Source organism: Oncorhynchus clarkii, chromosome 27 (assembly GCF_045791955.1).
Source record: "Oncorhynchus clarkii lewisi isolate Uvic-CL-2024 chromosome 27, UVic_Ocla_1.0, whole genome shotgun sequence".
Classification (NCBI taxonomy): Eukaryota; Metazoa; Chordata; class Actinopteri; order Salmoniformes; family Salmonidae; genus Oncorhynchus; species Oncorhynchus clarkii.
Window position 1 is genome coordinate 3,598,395 of NC_092173.1, and position 24,333 is coordinate 3,622,727.

The 24,333-nt window shown below is 41.2% G+C and overlaps 1 protein-coding gene across 1 annotated transcript; it reads left to right on the plus strand.

The window, feature by feature from the left end:
* The first annotated feature begins 12,038 nt into the window (after nt 1–12,038).
* Nucleotides 12,039–17,293, plus strand: LOC139386063 (neurogranin (protein kinase C substrate, RC3) b). Its single transcript, XM_071131484.1, has 3 exons — nt 12,039–12,202; nt 13,673–13,886; nt 15,624–17,293. The coding sequence occupies exons 1-3, from the start codon at nt 12,188–12,190 to the stop codon at nt 15,677–15,679; spliced, it is 285 nt and encodes a 94-aa protein (XP_070987585.1). The 5' UTR covers nt 12,039–12,187; the 3' UTR covers nt 15,680–17,293.
* The last annotated feature ends 7,040 nt before the right edge of the window (nt 17,294–24,333 follow it).

A 24,333-nucleotide genomic window follows, 5' to 3' on the forward strand; every position in this document is an offset into this window, starting at 1 on the left:
TTGTAGCAAGTTGTTTCTATAACTTTAGAAAACAATTAACTGTGAATATCATCCAATAAAGTCTTGCTTTTGTGTCATGATGTGGTTTCATGTGTCATATGGTATCTCACTCACTCAGTTTGAACCTCTTTAGTTGCCGTAGTTAGAGCCTTGTTTCCTAGCAACAAGCATCAACACTCTGGCATTAACTGTTGCTGATACAAAACAAACATTTTCCGAAACTGTTTGAGGCCAAAAACATTAGCTAAAGGTAACGTCACGTTCAAAGATATCTTTATTTCTCCATGCAGCAGCCTCCTGCTAGCGTTGCATCCAATCTTACTTACACTGCAGAACGTTAGCTAACGTTAATCTCACAACATTAGTTAGTATTTACCGGGATAAAGTTGACCAAATAAATACATTTTAAAAGTAATATCAAAGCAAGTAACGCAGATATTCTTTATCTGTCCAAATTCCAGTAACGCGTTAGCAGACCTGTGTTTGACCAAGGAAGATGTGTGCCTTTCTCAAACACTCACCTTCGGCTTCCACGTGGGTTTGGCAGTATCTTGGAGGGGTTGGTTCGAGAGGTCATCCCCACGTTTGCGGCATTTTACTTCCCCGCTCTTCTCAAAGAACGAGAAGGTAGCTATATTTTTGTATATATTATACCAATAATGAATGGACAGACAGAATGAAACTGTACTTTGATGTTAACTTATGTCATTTTCTCTTTAGAGAGTGGCCTGGAGTGGTGTGCCAGGCTAGAGGACAGATTCTCCAACAATCATGCATTCAATGTAAACTTTCTTTATAAATGGTCATACTGTATCAAACTAGAAAAGTACATTTCCTGAAGAAAATGTGGTTGTGCTTTTTTTAAAGTATTTGTGGTTTTGAAATAAGTAATAGTAGTGGCAGTGACTGATTATAGTTGAAGGGGGAAAAAGTAGGTGTTAGGTAAAAAAAAAAGAGATTATTTGGCTGATTGATAAATGTATTGTATAGGATAGCTTAAACATGTAAAAGTTGGATTGGTACCTCTAGCTTGAATGGTTCAAGAGTTACTGTTGGTGTGCTCTTATGCTAATTTGTATAGTCATAGTTGATCAACGTTTTTAAGAATTTTAGGTTAGGATAGCCTGAACATGAGAGTTGGTTTGGTGTCTAGCTTGAACGGTTCAGGAGTTTATGTTGGTGAGTTATTTTATGCTAATATATGCCAATTTATGTACTTATAGTTAATAAAGATTTTAGATCATTTGAAGTTAGGATAGCCTGAACGTTTTAAAGTTGGTTTTGTAACTTAATAACATAGGAGCTGAACCATTGTGAATATCAACCAATGTATTCCTCTGGTTCTCATTCAAATTTATGCAAAGTTTAAAGGTTATAGTTCCAAAAGTTACATAGTGTCGAATATCTTTGGCAAGCAATCTAAGTTGGGCCAGTCTGAACATCTCAACATTGGTTTGGTGTTGAGAGCTTAAACGGTGTAGGAGACAGGTCTAGATTTTTATAATTGTTTTACCATTCAAGTCTATGGGACTTTTTTGCCATTAAAATGCATTGGATGCTCATTTAAATATTGTTGTAGTTCAAAAAGTATAAATGCTATCAAAAATATTATCTCAAGCAATCCAACTTGGGGCAGTCTGGACATTTGGAAGTTGGTTTTGTGTTAATAGCTTAAATCGTTTAAGCTCTTGAGCAGGCTAAATCAATCAAATAATAATATGAGTATGTAATATATCTAGAGTTGTTCTTTGCATTGCAAGTATACCGAAATATGATACTGACGGGCCTTGAATGTTAAATATTTTCTTGCCATTTCAATATATCATGCTAAATTGTCTATATTCTGCTCAAGACAGAACTCACCGAATCAAGTCAACACCAATCCAGCTGATGCATCTCTGAAGACTTCTGAGTGAGTCTCATCTCAGCACATTATCTACACCCAAGGAGAGGGACAACATCAGACTGCTTTTTTCCCACATATTTAATTGAAAGAAAAGAAAAGTCTTATGGAGAAAATAAATGTGGCTCAATTGCCGTGTTGTTTTATTGCTCATTGTAATGGATCTCGTCCTCCTCATCTGAGGAGGAGTAACGAGAAGGATCGGAGGACCAAAACGCAGCGTGGTAAGTGTCCATAATGTTTAATAAAAAACAACAGAACACTGGAACAAAACAAAATAACGTGCATCAACGAAACAGTCCCGTGTGGCGACAAACACTGACACGGAAGACAAACACCCACAACCCAAAAGTGAAACCCAGGCTACCTAAGTATGATTCTCAATCAGGGACAACAATTGACAGCTGCCTCTGATTGAGAACTATACTTTGCCGAACTCAAAAACCAACATAGAAAAACAAACAGACTGCCCACCCAACTCACGCCCTGACCATACTAAAACAAAGATATAATAACAGAACTAAGGTCAGAACGTGACACTCATTATGAATGATTATGAATGATTATTCCAGTTACCATAAGGGTATTTACCATAGTGACATTTTTTTTCATGATGAATGAACAGGTACATATGTTGCTTTTGGTTAGCAAAGACATACAACAACCTTGTGGAAAATATAGATAAGGAAAGGCTGACGGGACACCAATGTGTTGTTCCACGAAAATAGTGCTTTTTGCGTACCTATTTTAAGTAGAAATAGAAATTGTGCACTAATATTTAATTTTAAACGCCTGTTATACAGTATTAAATTAAGTTCCCTTTAACACGTGGAGAATTCAATAAATCCGTTTTTTTTCTTTGCTAAAGAGGCAGAATTCAGCATTTTGAAAACTCTGTGTCAACCCTGTGTCACTTCTAGGAAGTTTTAACCCACTTAATCCCAAAATGTCTCGAAGTTTTAGCCATCATTGTAAATGGCAAGTTATTGTTCAATAAATCCGTAATTTCTGAAGATTATTATTTATTTCATGTGGTTAATGATTCGTTTACATTTGTCCCTACTTTTAAAGTCAACCCTGTTATGTGAACTGAACTCTTGTTTTAATATGGTGAAACCATTCCTTCTAAAATATATTTTTTAAAGAAACATTAAACATGCGTGTAATCATAGTGTAAAAGCAGGTGTGCTGGTTCTACTGTTTTGGGGCATTTTGTGGTTGAAAACTGAGCGGGTCGGGCATAACACGTCAACCGTATTACCCACAGATTGACAGGCAAGAAATGTTTTGAAATGTCAAATGTTTTTGTAAAGCTTGCATTCAATTGCTACTCCCTGTTGCACACAGGCCAAATTACACTTCTCCAAAAGGCACCAAATGTCACGGTTGTCCTCCTCTTCATCTGAAGAGGAGAGACGAGAAGGATCGGGGGACCAAAATGCGGCGTGGTATGTGTTCATGATGAAATTTAATAAAGAAAACACTGAAACACACTATACAAAACAATAAACAAATAACGACTGTGAAGCTAAATGAGAACTGTGATGACACAAGCAATCAACATAGACAATCACCCACAAACAAACAGTGAAACCCAGGCTACCTAAGTATGATTCTCAATCAGAGACAACTAATGACACCTGCCTCTGATTGAGAACCATACTAGGCCGAAACATACAAATCCCCAAATCATAGAAAAACAAACATAGACTGCCCACCCCAACTCACGCCCTGACCATACTAAATAAATACAAAACAAAGGAAATAAAGGTCAGAACGTACACCAAATTGGTGGAACAACAAATATTATAGGCCTAAAATAATCCTCTCAATTCCTGAAAGGAAAAGACTGACTTTAAATCATCACTCCCAAAATCTACATCAGTCACCTCCCCACAGCATTTGATGCAAATGAGAAAGGTTGAGGTACATTCATTAGCTTTGGGAAAAGTCTGGAAAAGGTCTGGGTTTTTATGAAATAGGCAAGCATCCTGATATTCTACTAAATGAGTAAGGGAGCCACAATGTGCACAACCGCAGTAAGAGACCAGTCTGAGTCAGAAGATGTCAAAGGAGTCACGATGTATAAGGATCTGCGATGTAGATTATTAGAGAGAACATTGACATTCAGTACATTTGAATACTTATTTTATTGTACCCATAATTTGTATAATTTTGTATGAATTCTCAAAAAAAAATGGTGAGCTGACAAAATATGAAACTGGTAATATTGAGCCAGTTGGGATTCCATCTCCCACAAACTCAAACCTTGATGTCTCTGTTCTGAAAGACCCCAGAGTCTGCAACACCTCTAAGCAAGGGGCACCACCAAGCAAGCGGCACCATGAAGACCAAGGAGCTCTCCAAGCAGGTCAGGGACAAAGTTGTGGAGAAGTACAGATCAAGGTTGGGTTATAAAAAAATATCAGAAACTTTGAACATCCCACGGAGCACCATTAAATCCACTATTAAAAAATTGACAGAATATGGCACCACAACAAACCAAGAGAGGGCCGCACACCAAAACTCACGGACCAGGCAAGGAGGGCATTAATCAGAGAGGCAACAAAGAGACCAAAGATAATCCTGAAGGAGCTGCAAAGCTCCACAGCGGAGATTGGAGTATCTGTCCATAGGACCACTTTAAGCTGTACACTCCACAAAGCTGGGCATTACGGAAGAGTGGCCAGAAAAAAAGCCATTGCTTAAAAGAAAAATGTGCAAACATTGTGTTCGCCAAAAGGTATGTGGGAGACTCTGGTAAAATGAGACTAAATTGAGATTTTGTCCATAAAAAAATGCTATGTCTGGTGCAAACCCAACACCTTTCATCACCCCGAGCACACCATCCCCACAGTGAAGCATGGTGGTGGCAGCATCATGCTCTGTGGATGTTTTTCATCGGCAGGGACTGGGTAACTGGTCAGAATTGAAGGAATGGGGGTTGGCACTAAATACAGGGGATTTCTTGATGGAGACCTGTTTCAGTCTTCCAGAGATTTGAGACTGGGACGGAGGTTCACCTTCCAGCAGGACAATGACCCTAAGCATACTGCTAAAGCAACACTTGAGTGGTTTAAGGGGAAACATTTACATGTCTTGGAATGGCCTTGTCAATGCCCAGACCTCAATCATATGAGAATCTGTGGAATGACTTAAAGATTGCTGTACGCCAGCGGATCCCATCCATCTTGAGGGAGCAGGAGCAGTTTTGCCTTGAAGAATGGCCAAACATTCTAGTGGCTAGATGTGCCAAGCTCATAGAGCCATACCCCAAGAGACCTGCAGCAGTAATTGCTGCAAAAGGTGGCTCTACAAAATATTGACTTTGAGGGGGGTGAATAGTTATGCACGCTGGAGTTTGCAGTTTTTTTGTCTTATTTCTTGTTTGTTTCACAAGAAAAAACATTTTGCATCATTAAAGTGGTAGGCATTTTGTGTAAATCAACATGTTGTGTAAATCAAATGATACAAACCCCCCAAAATCTATTTTAATTCCAGGTTGTAAGGCAACGAAATAGGAAAAATGCCAAGGGGGGTGGATACTTTCGCAAGCAAGCACTGTATGTGCTGAAGAACTGAGAGGGACAAAAGAGTGTGAGGAACAAGGCAATGCAGAGGATGGCCTCAGTGAAGGCTTCAAAGATCTTGCTGATGCTCAGGAGAGTTCAATATCGCTCATGGTTGAAATCAGTGGACGATTATCACCACCCCAAACTGTATCCCTTGAACCTATCCTACAGGAAACAACTGACAATTCAGGGGGTGTTCTAGAAGAGGAAGGAATAGAGAATCTAATTGTTTCCACAACATATACTGGGGAAACGCATGAAGTTGCACCCTCCATTGATGATGCCTCCAGAATCTTGTCAGATAATGGAGGTGTTTTAGGTGATGATAAAGAGCAAAAGGAGGAAAGTCTTGTTCAGATCAGCACTGAGGAGCTGCCTAAAACCCTTGAGGTTAAAATGTATGACCAACAGTCAGAGGAGGAAGGTTCGGTCGAGGCTTCACAAAGTGAATCAAAACGACCAGATGTTGTGTCTGAGGATGCTGAGGAAGAGGCCTTGTTGGAGATGATACTCAAGACCCTGTTGAATCTAACACTGACATCAAAGAGGAAGCAGAGGCATTCACTGCTGAGGCTGAAGCTCAGATTAAGGCAATGTAGCAGGAGGCTGCTGATATAGACATGGAACAAGATTACAAATCTGATTCAAGTAACGAGGATGAGGAGAAACTGAGTAAGGTGAACGTCAGCACTCCTAATCAGCAGGCCTCTGAAATAAAGCAGAAACAAGAGGATGACACTGATCATGAGAACAAAGATCTAAATAAGAAGGAAATCTGTGAAGACATATCTCAGCAGGATTCTACAAAGATAGATAATAAGCAGGAGAATGATGATCCTCACATCAATGATGATGACATGGAAATGGATGAAAAATACATTTTAAACACATATTGATAAGATCCTTCAAATATACAAGGAGAAGCTGGTCAGGAGAACAAGGTTAGATCTGTAGAGCTCCAGCAAGAGGACGTTGAGAATGAGACGGGGGGCACAACTGAGCAACAGGAGGACGCAGTGGAGTACAGGGAAACTGAACTAAAAGGACTTGGCAAATAGGATACAGACTAAGCTGATGACAACTCAGAGCACATGCCAGAAGGACAAATAAAGGACAGCGTGGACAAGACTTATGACCATTTAAAGCTAAATGTTTTGCTGATTTTTGGGAGGAATTTTTATGCACAGTAAAGTCATTTACTCACTGTCATTCAGTATTTCATTTATCCATTGCAGGTTTTATATATTGACACAGGTCATTGTGGATTGGTCATAACGGCTCGATTGTCATTGGGAAAAATCCATGTAGCAAGCAGACATTTTATTGTTGCAAAATATATCACTTTGGTTATACAGTGTACGTATAAGTTTGGTCTGCAGTATAACCACACTTTTAATGGAAACATCTTTCCTAACAGACAGTATTGGCAGTATGCTAGCAGTAGCAGCTTATGCAGGCTATTCACCTGGTTCAGACACTCTAATGAACTCTAATGAAATATGTCCTTTGCAGACTGCTCCCATTCCTGTCCCAAGTAGCTGTATTAAAAATAAACCCTTCAAGGACATCTCTGATCAACAACATCGCTCTGTACCTCTCCACTCGGGGTCTCCAGTGAGAGGTGATTGAAAATGCCCCAAAAACAGTTCCGCTTCCTCATGATGACATGTAGGGACTTTGAATGTCATCCGTTCGCCTTAAGCAGACACATTTCAAGTAGCAGTCTTTTTTTGCACCCCCTTTTGCCCTCAGAACAACCTCCATTTGTTGGGGCATGGACTCTACAAGGTGTCAAAAGCGTTCCACACGGATGTTGACTCCAATGCTTCCCACAGTTGTGTCAAGTTGGCTGGATGTCCTTTGGGCGGTGTACCATTCTTGATACACACAGGAAACTGTTGAGTGTGAGAAACCCAGCAGCGGTGCAGTTCTTGACATACTCAAACCGGTGCGCATGGCACCTACTACCATACCCCGTTCAAAGGCACTTAAATCTTTTGTCTTGCCCATTCACCCCCTGAATTGCACACATACACAATCCGTGTCCTAATTGTCTCAAGGCTTAAAAATCCTTCCTTATCCTGTCCCCCCGCCCCTTCATCTACACTGATTTGAAGTGGATTTAACAAGTGATAGTAGCTATCACCTGGGTTCACCTGGTCAGTCTATGTCATCAACCTGGTCTCAGAGCATTTCATTTAATTCTGTACATAAATCCGAGACACTCCATTTATATTGATATGTTACATTTCGTTTGCTATATATTTAGGATGTCCATCACCCATTATGATATGTTACGAATTACAATTCGTATTATATGTTACGAATTTGCAAAACATACAATATGTTACGAATTTGCAAAACGTACAATATGGCTAACGTTAGCTAGGCTAGGGGTTAAAGGTTAAGTTTAGGAGGTAGGTTAAGGGGTTAGGGGAAAGGTTTTCTAAAAGGGTTACGGTTAGGGGAAAGGTTGGTTGGCCAGGGTGTGATCTGAGTGGGCATTCTATGTTACATGTCTAGTTTGTCTATTTCTATGTTTGGCCTGATGTGGTTCTCAATCAGAGGCAGGTGTTAGTCATTGTCTCTGATTGGACACCATATTTAGGTAGCCTGTTTGGTGTTGGGTTTTGTGGGTGATTGTTCCTGTCTCTGTGTTTGCACCAGATAGGGCTGTTTTGGGTTTTCACGGTTCTTGTTTTGTTAGTTTGTTCATGTGTAGTTATTCATGAGTCTTTATTAAAGAACCATGAATAGAAACCACGCTGCATTTTGGTCCGCCTCTCCTTCGACTCAAGAAAACCGTTACACAAATGTTCATTGATGACCATCAGGGTCAAATAATAATAATCACAGTGGCTGTCGAGGGTGCAACAGGTCAGCACCTCAGGAGTAAATGTCAGTTGGCTTTTCATAGCCGATCATTCAGAGTATCTCTACCGCTCCTGCTGTCTCTAGAGATTCGAAAACAGCAGGTCTGGGACAAGTAGCACGTCCGGTGAACAGGTCAGGGTTCCATAGCCGCAGGCAGAACAGTTGAAACTGGTGCAGCAGCACGGCCAGGTGGACTGGGAACAGCAAGGAGTCATCAGGCCAGGTAGTCCTGAGGCATGGTCCTAGGGCTCAGGTCCTCCGAGAGAGAGAAATAAATAATTAGAGAGAGCATACTTAAATTCACACAGGACACCGGATAAGACAGGAGAAGTACTCCAGATATAACAGACTGACCCTAGCCCCCCAACACAAACTACTGCAGCATAAATACTGGAGGCTGAGACAAGAGGGGTCGGGAGACACTGTGGCCCCATCTGACGATACCCCTAGACAGGGACAAACAGGCAGGATATAACCCCACCCACTTTGCCAAAGCACATCCCCCACACCACTAGAGGGATATCTTCAACCACCAACCTACCATCCTGAGACAAGGCTGAGTATAGCCCACAAAGATCTCCGCCACGGCACAACCTAAGGGGGGGCGCCAACCCAGACAGGAAGATCACGTTAGTGACTCAACCCACTCAAGTGACACCCCCCTCCTAGGGACGGCATGGAAGAGCACCAGTAAGCCAGTGACTCAGCCCCTGTAATAGGGTTAGAGGCAGAGAATCCCAGTGGAGAGAGGGGAACTGGCCAGGCAGAGACAGCAAGGGCGGTTCGTTGCTCCTGTGCCTTTCCATTCACCTTCACACTCCTGGGCCTGACTACACTCAATCTTAGGACCTACTGAAGAGATGAGTCTTCAATAAAGACTTAAAAGTTGAGACCGAGTCTGCGTCTCTCACATGGGTAGGCAAACCATTCCATAAAAACGGAGCTCTTTAGGAGAAAGCCCTGCCTCCAGCTGTTTGCTTAGAAATTCTAGGGACAGTTAGGAGGCCTGCGTCTTGTGACCGTAGCGTACGTGTAGGTGTGTACGGCAGGACCAAATCAGAAAGATAGGTAGGAGCAAGCCCATGTAATGCTTTGTAGGTTAGCAGTAAAACCTTGAAATCAGCCCTTGCCTTGACAGGAAGCCAGTGTAGGGAGGCTAGCACTGGAGTAATATGATAAAAAGTTTTGGTTCTAGTCAAGATTCTAGCAGCTGTGTTTAGCACTAACTGGAGTTTATTTAGTGCTTTATCCTGTACAACCATCAAGATTAATTGTCAGATTCAACAGAAGATCTCTTTGTTTCTTGGGACCTAGAACAAGCATCTCTGTTTCGTCCGAGTTTAAAAGTGGAACATTTGCAGCCATCCACATCCTTATGTCTGAAACACAGGCCTCCATCGAGGGCAATTTTGGGGCTTTACCATGTTTCATTTTTTTTGTGGTAAGTATTGTTGACAAGTTTAATCAAGTTTAAGCTTATTAAGAAAGAAATGATCCTTGCGGTGTGGATAAATCCCATCATGCAAGGTTGAAAACCAAATTGCCAATAAAATATCATCCCTCTAGGCCTATCAAAAAAGCTTTTAAGACAGTTAAAATGAATAACAGTAGCCTATTTTCCAAATATTATAATAGCCTAAGAAGGTGTTGTCCTGAAGTTGCCACTTTCAGAAAGAACAGGAGTGAAAGTCGGAGTCTCTAGGCCTAGACGTAGACTATTCTCAGTCACAGCTTTATGACAGATTGAACCAACAATATTAAGAGAGGAGGATGAGGCAATTAAAACAATTATCGTCCAGTTCTGAAGAATGTAGACTTTGCTTCTATGCAGCCCATGATTTATAACCTAATGGCAAGACAGCCCGTTCCTCATCGGTTGCAGCTGTCACTTTGCTCCGTCATGTGGGCGCCACACAGACACACACACACAAACCTGTTCCTTGCTGAAGCTTCACCAGAAAGGAATATTAGCAAAGATTTGCATGCACTTAGCCTCAACCCAGACTTTCAACAACATCTTTTGTCATGATTCGTCCAGTTGTAGCATGCGATTTCTGTCTCTAGCCCAACGGTGGTTTGACATCGTCCAACTCTAGTGCGTGTGTTTGTTTGTGCATAGCCTAATATATTGGATCTGAATTTTCAGTGCCATGTTCTGTTTGTTCTTGGTTATTCCAGTCTAAATGATCATTGAGCCCAAAACAAGATTTATGAGCTAATGTGAATTGCATGATTTAGACTATTCCCACTTGGCACAGACATCAATTCAACATCTATTCCACTTTGGTTCAATTAAATTTCATTGAAATGACATGGAAACAACGTGGATTCCACCAATGTGTGCCAAGTGGGTTGTCACCAATAACCGATTTGATATATTTGGGCCAAAGGGTGGTCTTAGGCTGGGAGGTAGGGAGAGTAGGATTTAGAGGGATGTTACCATGGAAACTTGCACCATCCTTTTCCCTTCTTGGTCTTATCACGGCAGGTCTGGAAGATGGAGATGCACATGATGAACTACCTGTAGATAGTTTGCTAGACAATGAGCATTTGTGCATATGGATGGTGGAAGATAAAATGAGAAAAGGGAGACTGGTTAGTTTTTATTCATTGGATCACTGTATTTTGCAACTTAACTTACCTGTATCTGCAGCATATCCATCCCTTCTCTATTTCTCGCCTTTAGATGTAGGCCGTCTACTCTGACCTATACCAAATGTCTTCTCCAGTGACTTTGTCCACTTTTTTTGTGCTGTTCTTTATTCCCAGGGACGTTATGACTGATCTCTATCTGTAGGCAAAGGGCAGTTTAGTCACTGTACTGTACTCGTCCTTAAATTGGCTTTGATAGATTAACAAGGTGACAATTAATGACTCACACATACACATCACATGTCACACACACACGCACGCATATCACACAAACACACACACACACATGTCACAACCCAAACCAAACAGAATCGTACATTTCCAACATACATCTGGTGAGGAGAACAGACCGTAAGAAAACATATTGATTGTACGTTTCAGACCTTTTAACTCAAAGCTGAAGCAAAGCGTGACCAGGTGGATTTTTTTTGAAAGATAATGTATTGACATAATGGGATGAAACAGGGGGAGGCAGTCATGTAAGAGAGGAACACGGACACATGGATGTGTTTGCCGCTCTCCTCCCTGTCTCAGAGGCAATGAGCGAGGGCGGGGGTGGCATCTGGGATCTGAATGATGGAAAGGGTTTTTAGTTCTCCCTCTAAGTGTGTACAACTGAGCAACAAAACCAGTACGACATGTACTGTACATGTCTGTACATTGTGTGCGTGGTTTCTCTTAGGTTTTCCGGTTACACTTTACTTGGCATGTGCCAAATGGTACAGTATGTGGCATGTGCCAAATGGTACAGTATGTGGCATGTGCCAAATGGCCAGACACCATGTGTTAAAGTGGACATAACTTACATTTATCACTTAAAAATATTTTTGCAATGTGCGAGACCCTTCGTTGATGACTTTGTCATATACTGTACTTTGAGGTCAGGTAAGTCTTTGAAGTGAGGGGTACAGTAGGTCTGTGGGAGCAGAGCAGGTTATCAACCTTAATGAGACTGGGAGGATAGACCACATGGTTTGTGTGCTTGCAGGGGGTTGTTTCACACTCTCTCTTTCTCTCTCCCACCCTCTCTCTCACACACTCTATGCAAGCTAATACTAGGGAGTGTCTGTTAGTGGGAACGAGACGTCTCTATTGAGGCACGAGATACATCTTTCTCGGTCAAGTACAGGCAAAAGGCATTTTAGGTCAGTTCATCCGAAGACTGTCATCTCTCAGATTGCTCATCATGGACTGCCACATTGTGAGTACATGCTTGAAATGAATTGTATTGCTTAATATACCGAACCCATATCTAACAAGTAATTATACAAAACTATTCCTTTGTTACAGCTTTTTAACAGCATTACAGCTTTTTTATATCATTCTAATTGGGTGATGGATTTTATATATGTGTTGAACGAGATTTATATTTTAGGAACCGTCAGAAAATCATTTGTTTCCTTGTTATGGTCTTTTGGCTTGCTTGTTTCATCAGCCCTGAAAACTCCAGCTCTGATCTACCTGGTGTCCACTGCACCTGCTTCAGCTTTCTTCACAAGGCAACTTTCTGCCCAATTGGTCCTATATTATTTGCTTATGGATTGTTTGAAAGGCTTTAAATGAATACTTTATGAATATCTATGGTAGAATGATATTGATAGCCAGAATGAGTATATAGGTTGTTAAAAGTATGAGTATGTTTCTTTGTCATTTGAGCTCATTGAGACGACACATTTAGAGCGTACTGTAGATTAACCCCTTGAAGAGTTAGAGAAACCTCACGATGGAACGAAAAACACTCCTGTCTTTCTGCTGCTGTAAGATATGCGAATGTTGGCATCCTACTCAGCCGTTAGACCTGAAACTAATGAATGCTATCTGTAATAGTGGGTGGTCACACTCCCACGCTAAGGGGTTTCACTGAGGACACTCTCAAATGCATCTCTTTACAGTGCAGTGGGCCTTCTTTGTTTTGCCTATGCACCAAAAAAAAATGATGAGGGGATGACTGGTGGGGTGCAGCGGACGTGTGTGGATGATTGCTGACAACCATGTCACTGTTCGGTAACCACTTGTGAATAAGGACAGTTCTATGTCACCCACCAACCCACCCACCACTCACCAACCCAGCTTGGTGTATTCTGCCAATGATAAGCTACAAGGTATACAATGGGTCTGTCTTTGTGTTATGAGAGTGTGAGAGAGAGAGAGTCTGAGAGATCTAATGTTGAATTCCCTTCATGTTCTTTTCACTCTTGATGGACAGTCTGACTGACTGGCCACTTTTGAACTTGGGGATCACTTTGAAGCAGAGAAACGTATTTCCGTTCTGTGCATACTGTTCGAGTGTCAGGTTAAGCAGTTTCGGAACATTGTTTACATAGCAGTTACCCCGTTCCAGTTTAGCAAAGGCAGAAGTTAAGGCAATAGGTGTGAGGAAAAACAACAGAGAAGATAGAGCTTCTGTCCGTAGAGTGACAGTGTGATTTAAGGGCCTCCTAGACTTAAGCCCTTGGACCATTTAGGACCCTGAAGATGCAATTGAGGAGGATATTTCACTATCGTTGACAACCATAAACAGGCTGATCTCCACTGCTGTTGTCCTCAGGCGGATTTAGTCATTTTGGGCTCCTAGGCAGAAGTTAATCTGGGGCCCCTACTCGTGCTACATTACCCCAACCAAGCCCCCTCTAAATCACCTAACTTCTCAGATATACTTGTCCTCCTATAGGAAGAATGCAGCCAACCCCAGGAGGAGGAGGACATCATGGACATACCTCTGGATGACCCCGAGGCCAACAAGGCAGCTGCCAAGATCCAGGCTGGCTTCCGTGGTCACATGACCAGGAAGAAGATTAAGCCTTCTGACAAGCCTGAGGGGGAGGGGGAGGATGAGGAAGTGAGCAGCAGTGGCGAGGCCCTCAACGGAAACCAGGGGGACACAGGTCAGTGACACTAGTGTCCCCTGACACACACACACACACACACACACACGCAGACCCAAACCGGTTTAGACTGGTATTAGCCTTGATATCCCCCTCAGGACTATCAGGACTAGTCTGGTGTAGGCCTATGTCATCAGTAACAGTTATACACAAATGATTTCAGCTTGTACATTTTCACTTTTGACACTGGTTATGGTTCTGATGGTTCTGATGCTTGTGTCCCTGACATCCCCTACATCTTGTACATCCCGATTTGCACACTATTAGCAAAGTAACAGGACGACCATTTTGTGTCCATGACAATATTAAATGCATTTATTGATCCGTTTTCAACATCAAATGCATACATTGTATGCATAATTCAGGGACACATGAAGGACCGCCATTTAACACAGCTTGAGAGCAATTTAAAAGCCATGCATAATTAACGGGGTCTAAATAAAGCGCATTAATGAGTTATTTCAGTGTAAGTAATTTGACACTCCATAAAGGCTGCAGTGCATGATTGAAATCTACAACGAACGTCTTTATGAGGTGATTATTAATGAATAGTCCATTAGTTATATTGTCAAATAGATGGGATGCATTCTAATAAGAAATGTTGATCACAACTCAGACGTGTGAGAGGGTGTCGGTGCCCAGAACCATGGCAAATCTTATCGAGATGTTCTGCGATAGTGTTCAATTATAAAGTGAATGACATGCCTTCCTATCTAATCAACACGTTTTGTGGTGAAAATATATTCAGGGCAAAACTGTACAGTTTGCACAAATAAATGTTGAAAGTGGTTTGCCACAGTATTTTCATAGTTGAGCTCCAGGACATTTTTTTGTCAGTTTCTTTTTAAACATATCAGCTACTGAAATGTACGTTCTTTGGCGGGTGACTAAAGCCTCGAGAATACTTCCAGGTATCAAAAAGTGTACATTTAAGCTTATTTCATATGTTCCTATTCCAGGGCCAGAGTATACTATATTAGTGTGTTACCCATCCCAAATGCAAAATGCATTTGACTTATTCGTTGTATCGTACAGCAACACTTCACTAGTTCGTCCTTTGTTTAATAAAGAAATGGGACAGGACATTTTGTGGCGTTTACAGTGTTTCTTGTGTCTGTTCTATTTGTTGGTGTTCATTTTTGTGTTGAGTATGTGAAAACACGGGACAGTGGTTAGAATATATTCCAGGTCCAGTTGTTTCACCTTTACAGGACTTGAATTGGGTTTAGCCCCATCCTTGAGAAATGACCAACAAACAACTTTCCAATTCAAGCCTTCTCTGAGTGTCACCAACCCCCAACCCAGTTCTTGGTTGCCAAGCATCTTTATGTAGCAGTGTTATTTTTAACACCAGGTGCCTTATACCTCTGAGACACAGTAGAATTTATGTTCCTTGTCGTAGAGGCATGGGCCAGCTAAATCTCTCCCTCTTGGAGTAGCCTCGGCTTTTAACACATCCGATGAATACGGTCTTTATAATGCATTATAAGCTCATTAATAACACGTTAGCTATGCATAATGCATTATAAGGAGGGTATTCAAAGGAAGTGTTTCACCAGGATCAGTAGTACCAATTGAATCATTGGCGTATGTTTTTAGTAGTATTGTGCTTATCACAACCTTTTGTGAGACACCTCAATCTTGCTCATGTCATTATAGCCTTGCTGAGTAATGGCAAAATGAATTCTTCATTCCATCTGCAGTGCTAAATTCTGCTTCTTCTTCGGTCTGTTTTAGTATCAGGAGGATCAGAGGGAGTAGAGAGAGATGACACATCTGTGCCGGAACAGTGAAGCCTCTGACCTCGATGAAGAGAAGAAGATTTTTAAAAAAGAAGAAGAGGCATGGCTGTGGCTGTACCTTTTTTTCCAGGGGAGCAACTTTCTATGTAACACAAAAAAAGCAGTGTATTATCCAGATTTTGGGATGTCATCTGATTTGTGAACTCTTTAACACTCCTGCGTCTTTGACCCAAATTTGCATCTCTCACTGCATGTACTTGTGAAACTTCTGGTAGTGTGCTAGTCTAGAAGAAGATATGCGAGGCTGATAACAATTTTTTCTCATGCTAAACAGGCTGATTTGAGTCGAATATAAAGTTTGTGTACAATTATACATTATGAATGCACGTCAACCGCTGGAATGCTTGTTTCTGCGTTGTTTCAGGTGCTTGTATAATTACTATTTCATTATTTCTGGTGTACACAATATCGCTAAAAGGGTGGTAGGTACCCTTATGGGTTATTGGAAGGCATACTATTTAAGTTGATAATTAATGTATTGTTATTTAGATTTGTAGACTTTAAGTGTTGTGCACAATAATGAATAATGGAATTACTTTCACATATTAGTCAGCATCATCATTTTCTCCAAATCAGATCTTCCAACACAGTAAGCCTGCAGTACTATAGTTTATTTGCAGATAGTAGTACTCACGTCAAGCTTTATCTTTAGAGAAATTGAGTCATATCCTCTGCTAAACTATTGACCTAAATCAGGTGGTATTATTATCAGGGGTTGGAACCAAAATTATTTTCCAATCGTTTCGTTCTGAACAGAACCATCATTTAGAGCAGCTTGCTATGGAGCGAGCAAGCTATGGTTGTTTCAGCCGTTAGACTGGGCTACAGTTGTTAACATGCACAATGGACGGTCACGTGTAGGGGCATGAGATGCAACTGAAATTTTGCAGCCTGGGAGAGAGCGAGAAATGCTGGAGGGGGAGGCTTGACTTGAAGCGCTGGGCATTATTATAACATGCATTATCTGAATTAGGGCCACATCATTATTCCTACAGAGGAGCGGTTTCTATGGAGGAACTTTGAATGTCGTTGAACTTCCGAGTGTTGGCTTAAAGTTGGACCAGAGCTAGCTAGCTAGCTTTCTAACAAGCTTGTGTGTGCAGAGTGGCACCAGAATAAAAAAAAACATACCTTTTTTTAGTTAATAAATCCACTGTGAAACGTGATAGTATCTCTAACTAGCATCGAAAAAGTTAATTCATTCTTCTCTAATTATAAATCTGAATTTCTGAATCACGCTTGTAACGTCAGTAGGCTACAGTAGACTAAGCTTCGAAGGGAGAGGGGCAGGTTGCCTACACATGCAGACACACTGGTGAAGATTTTCAGCTGACAGGCAGACACTGGAATATGAAAAAAATGCCTGGAATGTAAAATAATGTTATTAATCGGTCAGCATGCTTTTAAATGAACTGTCCTGTTCCAGAACGGTATAGATCACTTTCGTTCACAGTTCTGATCCTGTTCCTCAATTTTTTTTGTTATTTTCTGGTTTTCGGTTCTGTTCCCTGAACCGCTTCCAACCCCTGATTATCATCATGCTTCATGAACAGATTGAATTAAGTAATTGTAACAGTTGTAAATCAATAAATCCATATCAAATGTTTGTGTAGGACATCATTTAAGCTGTTCAGAGCACCATATATATTTCATGAGTAATATATAATTCATAACAAGTCTTGACCCTTACCCACTCATGGATATGGTGATGGGTGTTTGAAAAAGATGAGTCATTTATATGTAGAAACAGTCATTAACACTTGACCCGCAAATGACTGTATCCAAGGTTATTGAGCTAGGATTCTGGAATGAATCAATAATAACAGCAGTCTTCAAGCTCTATCAACATGATTACAAACATGATCACGCTGACAACAAATTATGACAGAACATGATCACCCGATATTGAATGGTGTTTCATAGAATGCATCAACCCTAGTTTTAAAGGGAAAGTTCAGGATTTTACAACTTGATGTTAGATGGTTACTCACCCTGAAACTAGTCTATGGTCCAGGAAAAATTGTAATCTGAACTTCCCCTTTAAGAGTTAAACGGATTCCAAAAGTAGTGTAGGGAATGCAATCTCAAGACAGAACAGTTGTTTTTTCACTCAACCTGTTATTTTTTCACTGAACTGTAATGCAGCACAAGCATAGCTGTTAATTGGAAAGTCTTCCCACCACTAAACTGAAACAAATGGTAACTGGTCTTCCGTGAAAAGCTTTCTCTGTAGGGGAACGCCAGGAATACCTCACATCACATGACAAGTAGGAGACTTGCTTGATTGTTTGGTTGGTCGAACAGAATCTCATCTTTCCCCAGTTTCTATTCATGTTGCAGCTTTGAATATAATACATATAATGATTTTCCTCAGAAAAACATTCTCATTGGGTCTCACATTTCAACAGGTGCATCACCTGTTAGACTGTTGTCAAATATCTTATCATCTTACAAATAATAGTAATAATTAATAATAATAGCGCTTTTCATAACAATCTCAAAGCAACAAATGACAGGTTGTGTCAGCGATGTTCTTTAAAGTGAATCTGGATATTCCCTTAGTTGAAAAAAAAGTTACATTCATAGTCAGTGTTGTTTCATTGGCTGAGGTGCTCTTTCTGTTGCCTTTTCTCTCCATATGAGAAAAGAGCAGGGTTGAGATATGGAAGGAGGAAGCACAAGACTCACTCACAGCTCACCCACGCTCACTCCCACACACATCTTAGCTCAGCCCAGCCACACAGAGGCACTGAAGGAATCTCTCTCCCCCTCCGAATGGGTTCTGTCACCAGCTGCTGAATGATAAGGCATTAAAGAGACATTCTGCTGGTTTTCCATGGCAACACAAAGCCACAGAAGACAGCACTAGTTTCTCAGCTTGACATAGCGCCTCACCACTTCTCCCAGTGTTCCCACAGGTATCCAGACACAGCTGTCTAATGACACTGACTGTAGAATCAATATGCCAGACAGACACCGCCAAACAGCACTTCGGCAGCAGGGAACTGTAAATTAATTTCTAAAAAGAGTTTGATGGACAGCTTTGTCCAAAAGAGTTCAACATCTCTTAGTTATGTTGTGTATTTCACCGTGGAAAGATGAACAGCATCCAAATACAACAATTTGTTAATCAATGTTTTTCAATGCAGAGAAGAACTGTTCCAGAAATTAAACACTTCAGCTGAGACAGAATGCAATATCTGAAATTTGGCATCTATTTAGATCTCATTTTGAATGTAAAATATACTGTATATTTCTTAACATATGTGGTTGTGTTTAGTCCTTTTAAGGGCTGGTGAATGTTGTGGGGGAAAACAATCAGTCTGTGTGTTTGAAACTCGCATCAAATTAAAGTCTGATAGTCTGTTTTTAAAATGTTAATCTGGATTGATTCGCTCTCTTGGTTCCTCACAGATTGTCAGCGCCATCACGGTGTTCTCCTGGGCAGCAATTAGTGGTGGAAGTAAGTCAAACTCAACAGCAGAGGGCACTGTTGGTCATCACAGTCATCATCATCGTCACGTCTACGACCTCACTCTTTAAGGATAGGGCTCGGATTTATAAAGCGTCTCAGAGTAAGAGTGCTGAACTAGGATCAGGTCCCTCCTGCCATAGTAATCTTATTCATTATGATCTAAAAGGCTAAGCTGATCCTAGATCAGCATTCATACTCTGAGATGCTTGGTGCATACGGCTCTAGATTTCTAGGTTATCCAAACTGTGGGTCATTGGGGGTGCGATTGAACACAATATGAATTTCACTGATTACTGGATCGCTCAGCCCATACTGAAAAGGGGCAATACTGCATGAGGCACACCCGCTCTACCATGTACCATTGGGCCAAAATTATTCCTTGCTGTCATCACAAGAGTTATACACACTGCATGTATGAAGCTGCGTGTACACAGGCAGCCTAATTCTGATCTTTTTCCACTAATCGGTCTTTGGCCCAAACAGATCCGCTCGTTTGGCAAAATTGGACAAAGTATCAGCCTTTGAAAAGGTTTCCTTGTCCACTTACAGTCTCTCTGTCTTAATTATAGTCTGGTCGACAGAGACCTGCTGTGTGTTTTCTCTCTGATAACGTGACAGTGTGTCTCATACATGAGCAGAAGAGGGCCCCTCATACTCTCTGTTTTATATTGACAGCAAGTGTTCCCCTTGATTTAGGAACCGTTAGAAGATGAGAGGGAGAGAGAGGGGTGCTTTTATCCAGGGCTCAGAGGACAGAGTCAGTCAGATAGAGTCTGATTGTGTGTCTCAGCCCTCCAGGCTTTGATGGCTTACTACAGAGGAGTTTGAATACAGGGACCCTGTGAGAGTTCTACTCAGGGATGGCTCTAGCCTTTTTGCCCCCCCCCCCTACTTACAGTGCCTTGCGAAAGTATTCGGCCCCCTTGAACTTTGCTACCTTTTGACACATTTCAGGCTTCAAACATAAAGATATAAAACTGTATTTTTTTGTGAAGAATCAACAACAAGTGGGACACAATCATGAAGTGGAACGACATTTATTGGATATTTCAAACTTTTTTAACAAATCAAAAACGGAAAAATTGGGCGTGCAAAATTATTCAGCCCCTTTACTTTCAGTGCAGCAAACTCTCTCCAGAAGTTCAGTGAGGATCTCTGAATGATCCAATGTTGACCTAAATGACTAATGATGATAAATACAATCCACCTGTGTGTAATCAAGTCTCCGTATAAATGCACCTGCACTGTGATAGTCTCAGAGGTCCGTTAAAAGCGCAGAGAGCATCATGAAGAACAAGGAACACACCAGGCAGGTCCGAGATACTGTTGTGAAGAAGTTTAAAGCCGGATTTGGATACAAAAATATTTCCCAAGCTTTAAACATCCCAAGGAGCACTGTGCAAGCGATAATATTGAAATGGAAGGAGTATCAGACCACTGCAAATCTACCAAGACCTGGCCGTCCCTCTAAACTTTCAGCTCATACAAGGAGAAGACTGATCAGAGATGCAGCCAAGAGGCCCATGATCACTCTGGATGAACTGCAGAGATCTACAGCTGAGGTGGGAGACTCTGTCCATAGGACAACAATCAATCGTATATTGCACAAATCTGGCCTTTATGGAAAAGTGGCAAGAAGAAAGCATTTCTTAAAGATATCCATAAAAAGTGTTGTTTAAAGTTTGCCACAAGCCACCTGGGAGACACACCAAACATGTGGAAGAAGGTGCTCTGGTCAGATGAAACCAAAATTGAACTTTTTGGCAACAATGCAAAACGTTATGTTTGGCGTAAAAGCAACACAGCTCATCACCCTGAACATACCATCCCCACTGTCAAACATGGTGGTGGCAGGGACAGGGAAGATGGTTAAAATTGATGGGAAGATGGATGGAGCCAAATACAGGACCATTCTGGAAGAAAACCTGATGGAGTCTGCAAAAGACCTGAGACTGGGACGGAGATTTGTCTTCCAACAAGACAATGATCCAAAACATAAAGCAAAATCTACAATAGAATGGTTCAAAAATAAACATATCCAGGTGTTAGAATGGCCAAGTCAAAGTCCAGACCTGAATCCAATCGAGAATCTGTGGAAAGAACTGAAAACTGCTGTTCACAAATGCTCTCCATCCAACCTCACTGAGCTCGAGCTGTTTTGCAAGGAGGAATGGGAAAAAATGTCAGTCTCTCGATGTGCAAAACTGATAGAGACATACCCCAAGCGACTTACAGCTGTAATCGCAGCAAAAGGTGGCGCTACAAAGTATTAACTTAAGGGGGCTGAATAATTTTGCACGCCCAATTTTTCAGTTTTTGATTTGTTAAAAAAGTTTGAAATATCCAATAAATGTCGTTCCACTTCATGATTGTGTCCCACTTGTTGTTGATTCTTCACAAAAAATACAGTTTTATATCTTTATGTTTGAAGCCTGAAATGTGGCAAAAGGTCGCCAAGTTCAAGGGGGCCGAATACTTTCACAAGGCACTGTATGCCTGGAGCCGGTCCTGGTTCTACTATGGCTGAAAGATGGCAACAGTTGCTTGGTTGGCTAGCTCTGACATTCCACTTCTAGGTTTACTACACTGCCTTTGTTGAATAAACAGTAAGACAGAATGTAACTGTAGGCATTTCCCTTATGGACATGACTTACAGTTCAATGTACAGTACATCACTGATGGTCTCTGCATCAATCCAACTGATATTGAAGTTTTGTCAATATTGTTTGATAGACAAGTAAAAGGCTGAGAGGTTATATCATGTTTAACTAGCACACGTTAATGTTGCTCCTTGTAGTCCAACATGCTCTGTTTAAAGGTGAATTTGCTCTTGAGGTCAAAACGACCAAATACTCAATCTAAACATGAATCGATTTAGTGTAAGTGTAAGTCTGGAATCAGACAATCCACCATGACATGTGCTTATTGCAGGTGTATAAATTGTGAGACTGAACATTGAGTGGCAGGAGAAATACAGTTGTGATGATGGTGAGAGCCTTTATGGTAAGGTGTTTAGCCTTACACTGTTTTGCTTATCAGTGATATTGATATCTGTTGCTTGCATGTACAGTGCCTTCAGAAAGTACACCCCTTGATTTATCCCACATTTTGTTGTGTTACAAAATGTGATTAAAATAGATGTAATTGTCATTTTTTTTGGTCAACGATCTACACAAAATACTCTGTGATGTCAAAGTGGAAGAAAAATTTGAACATTTCAAAAATATGAATGAGAAATAAACACTAATATATGTTTAGATAAGTATTCACCCCCCTGAGTCAATACATGTTAGAATCACCTATGCTAGCGATTACAGCGGTGAGTCTTTCTGGGTAAGTCTCTTAAGAGCTTTCCACACCTTGGTTGTGCAACTTTGCCCCTTATTCTTTTCAACACTCTTCAAGCTCTGTCAAATTGGTTGTTGATCACTGATACAACCATTTTCAGGTCTTGCCATAGATTTTCAAGCATATTTAAGTCAAAACTGTAACTCGGTCACTCAGGAACATTCACTGTTTTCTTGGTAAGCAACTGCTGTGTAGATTTGGCCTTGTGTTTTAAGTTATTGTCCTGCTGAAATGTGAATTCATCTCCCAGTTTCTGGTGGAAACCTAACGGAACCAGGTTTTCCTCTAGGATTTTGCCTGTGCTTAGCTTCATTCTGTTTCTTTTTTATCCTGAAAAACTCCCCAGTCCTTAATGATTACAAGCATACCCATAAGACGATGCAGCCACCACCAGGCTTTAAAAATATGGAGAGATGTACTCAGTAATGTGTTGTATTGGAGTTGCTCCAAACATAACACTTTGTATTCAGGACAAAAAAACTATTTGCTTTGCCACATTTTTTTGCAGTATTACTTTAGTGCCTTGTTGCAAACAGGATGCATGTTTTGGAATATTTTAATTCTGTACATGCTTCCTTCTTTTCACTCTGTCAATTAGGTTAGTATAGTGGAGTAACTACAATGTTGTTGATCCAATAGTTTTCTACTATCACAGCCATTAAACTCTGTAACTGTTTTAAAGTCACCATTGGCAAAATCCCTGAGCATGTTCCTTCCTCTCCAGCAACTGAGTTACGAAGGACACCTGTATCTTTGTAATGACTGGGTGTATTGATTCATCATCCAAAGTGTAATGAATAACTTCACCATGCTCAAAGGGATATTTAAATAAATAAACATATTTAACTTGGCAAATCAGTTAAGAACAAATTGTTATTTACAATGACGGCTTTGTTCAGGGACAGAACAACAGATTTTTACCTTGTCAGCTCGGGGATTCAATCTAGCAATCTTTTGGTTACTAGCCCACCGCTCTAACCACTAGGCTACCTGCCGTCCCTACACTCTAACCACTAGGCTACCTGCCGTCCCTACACTCTAACCACTAGGCTACCTGCCGTCCCAATGGATATTCCATGTCTGCTTTTGTGTTTTACCCATCTACCAATAGGTGCCCTTCTCAGCGAGGCATTGGAAAACACCCCTGGTCTTTGTGGTTCAATCTGTGTTTGAAATTCACTGCTCGACTGAGGGACAGATAATTGTATGTCTGGGGTACAGAGATGAGGTAGTCATTCAAAGTGATGTTAAACATGGTGCACAGAGTGAGTCCATATAACTTATTATGTGTCGTATTAATAAAACTTTTGCTCCTGAACTTATTTAGGCATGTCATTATGAAGTGGTTGAATACTCAAGACATTCCAGCTTTTCATTATTATTTTCGTTTTACTATTTCAAAAAACAAAATTCCGGCCTCCCGGGTGGCGCAGTGGTCTAAGGCTAGCTGTGCCACCAGAGACTCTGGGTTTGAGCCCAGGCTCTGACGCAGCCGTCCACAACCGGGAGGTCCATGGGGCGACGCACAGTAGGGATATGCTGGTCTCATCGCGCACTAGCGACTCCTGTGGCGGTCCGGGTGCAGTGCACGCTGGTCAGGTCGCTAGGTGTACGGTGTTTCCTCCGACACATTGGTGCGGCTGGCTTCTGGGTTGGATGTGCGCTGTGTTAAGAAGCAGTGCGGCTTGGTTGGGTTGTGTATCGGAGGACGCATGACTCTCGACCTTCGTCTCTCACGAGCCCGTATGGGAGTTGTAGAGATGAGACAAGATAGTAGCTACTAACAATTGGGGAGAAAAAGGGGGAGTAAAAAAAAAAAAAC

Coding starts and splice junctions, on each gene's coding strand:
- LOC139386063 (XM_071131484.1), top strand. Junction 13,887..15,623: donor CGGAAACCAGGGGGACACAG/GTCAGTGACACT, acceptor GGTCTGTTTTAG/TATCAGGAGGATCAGAGGGA.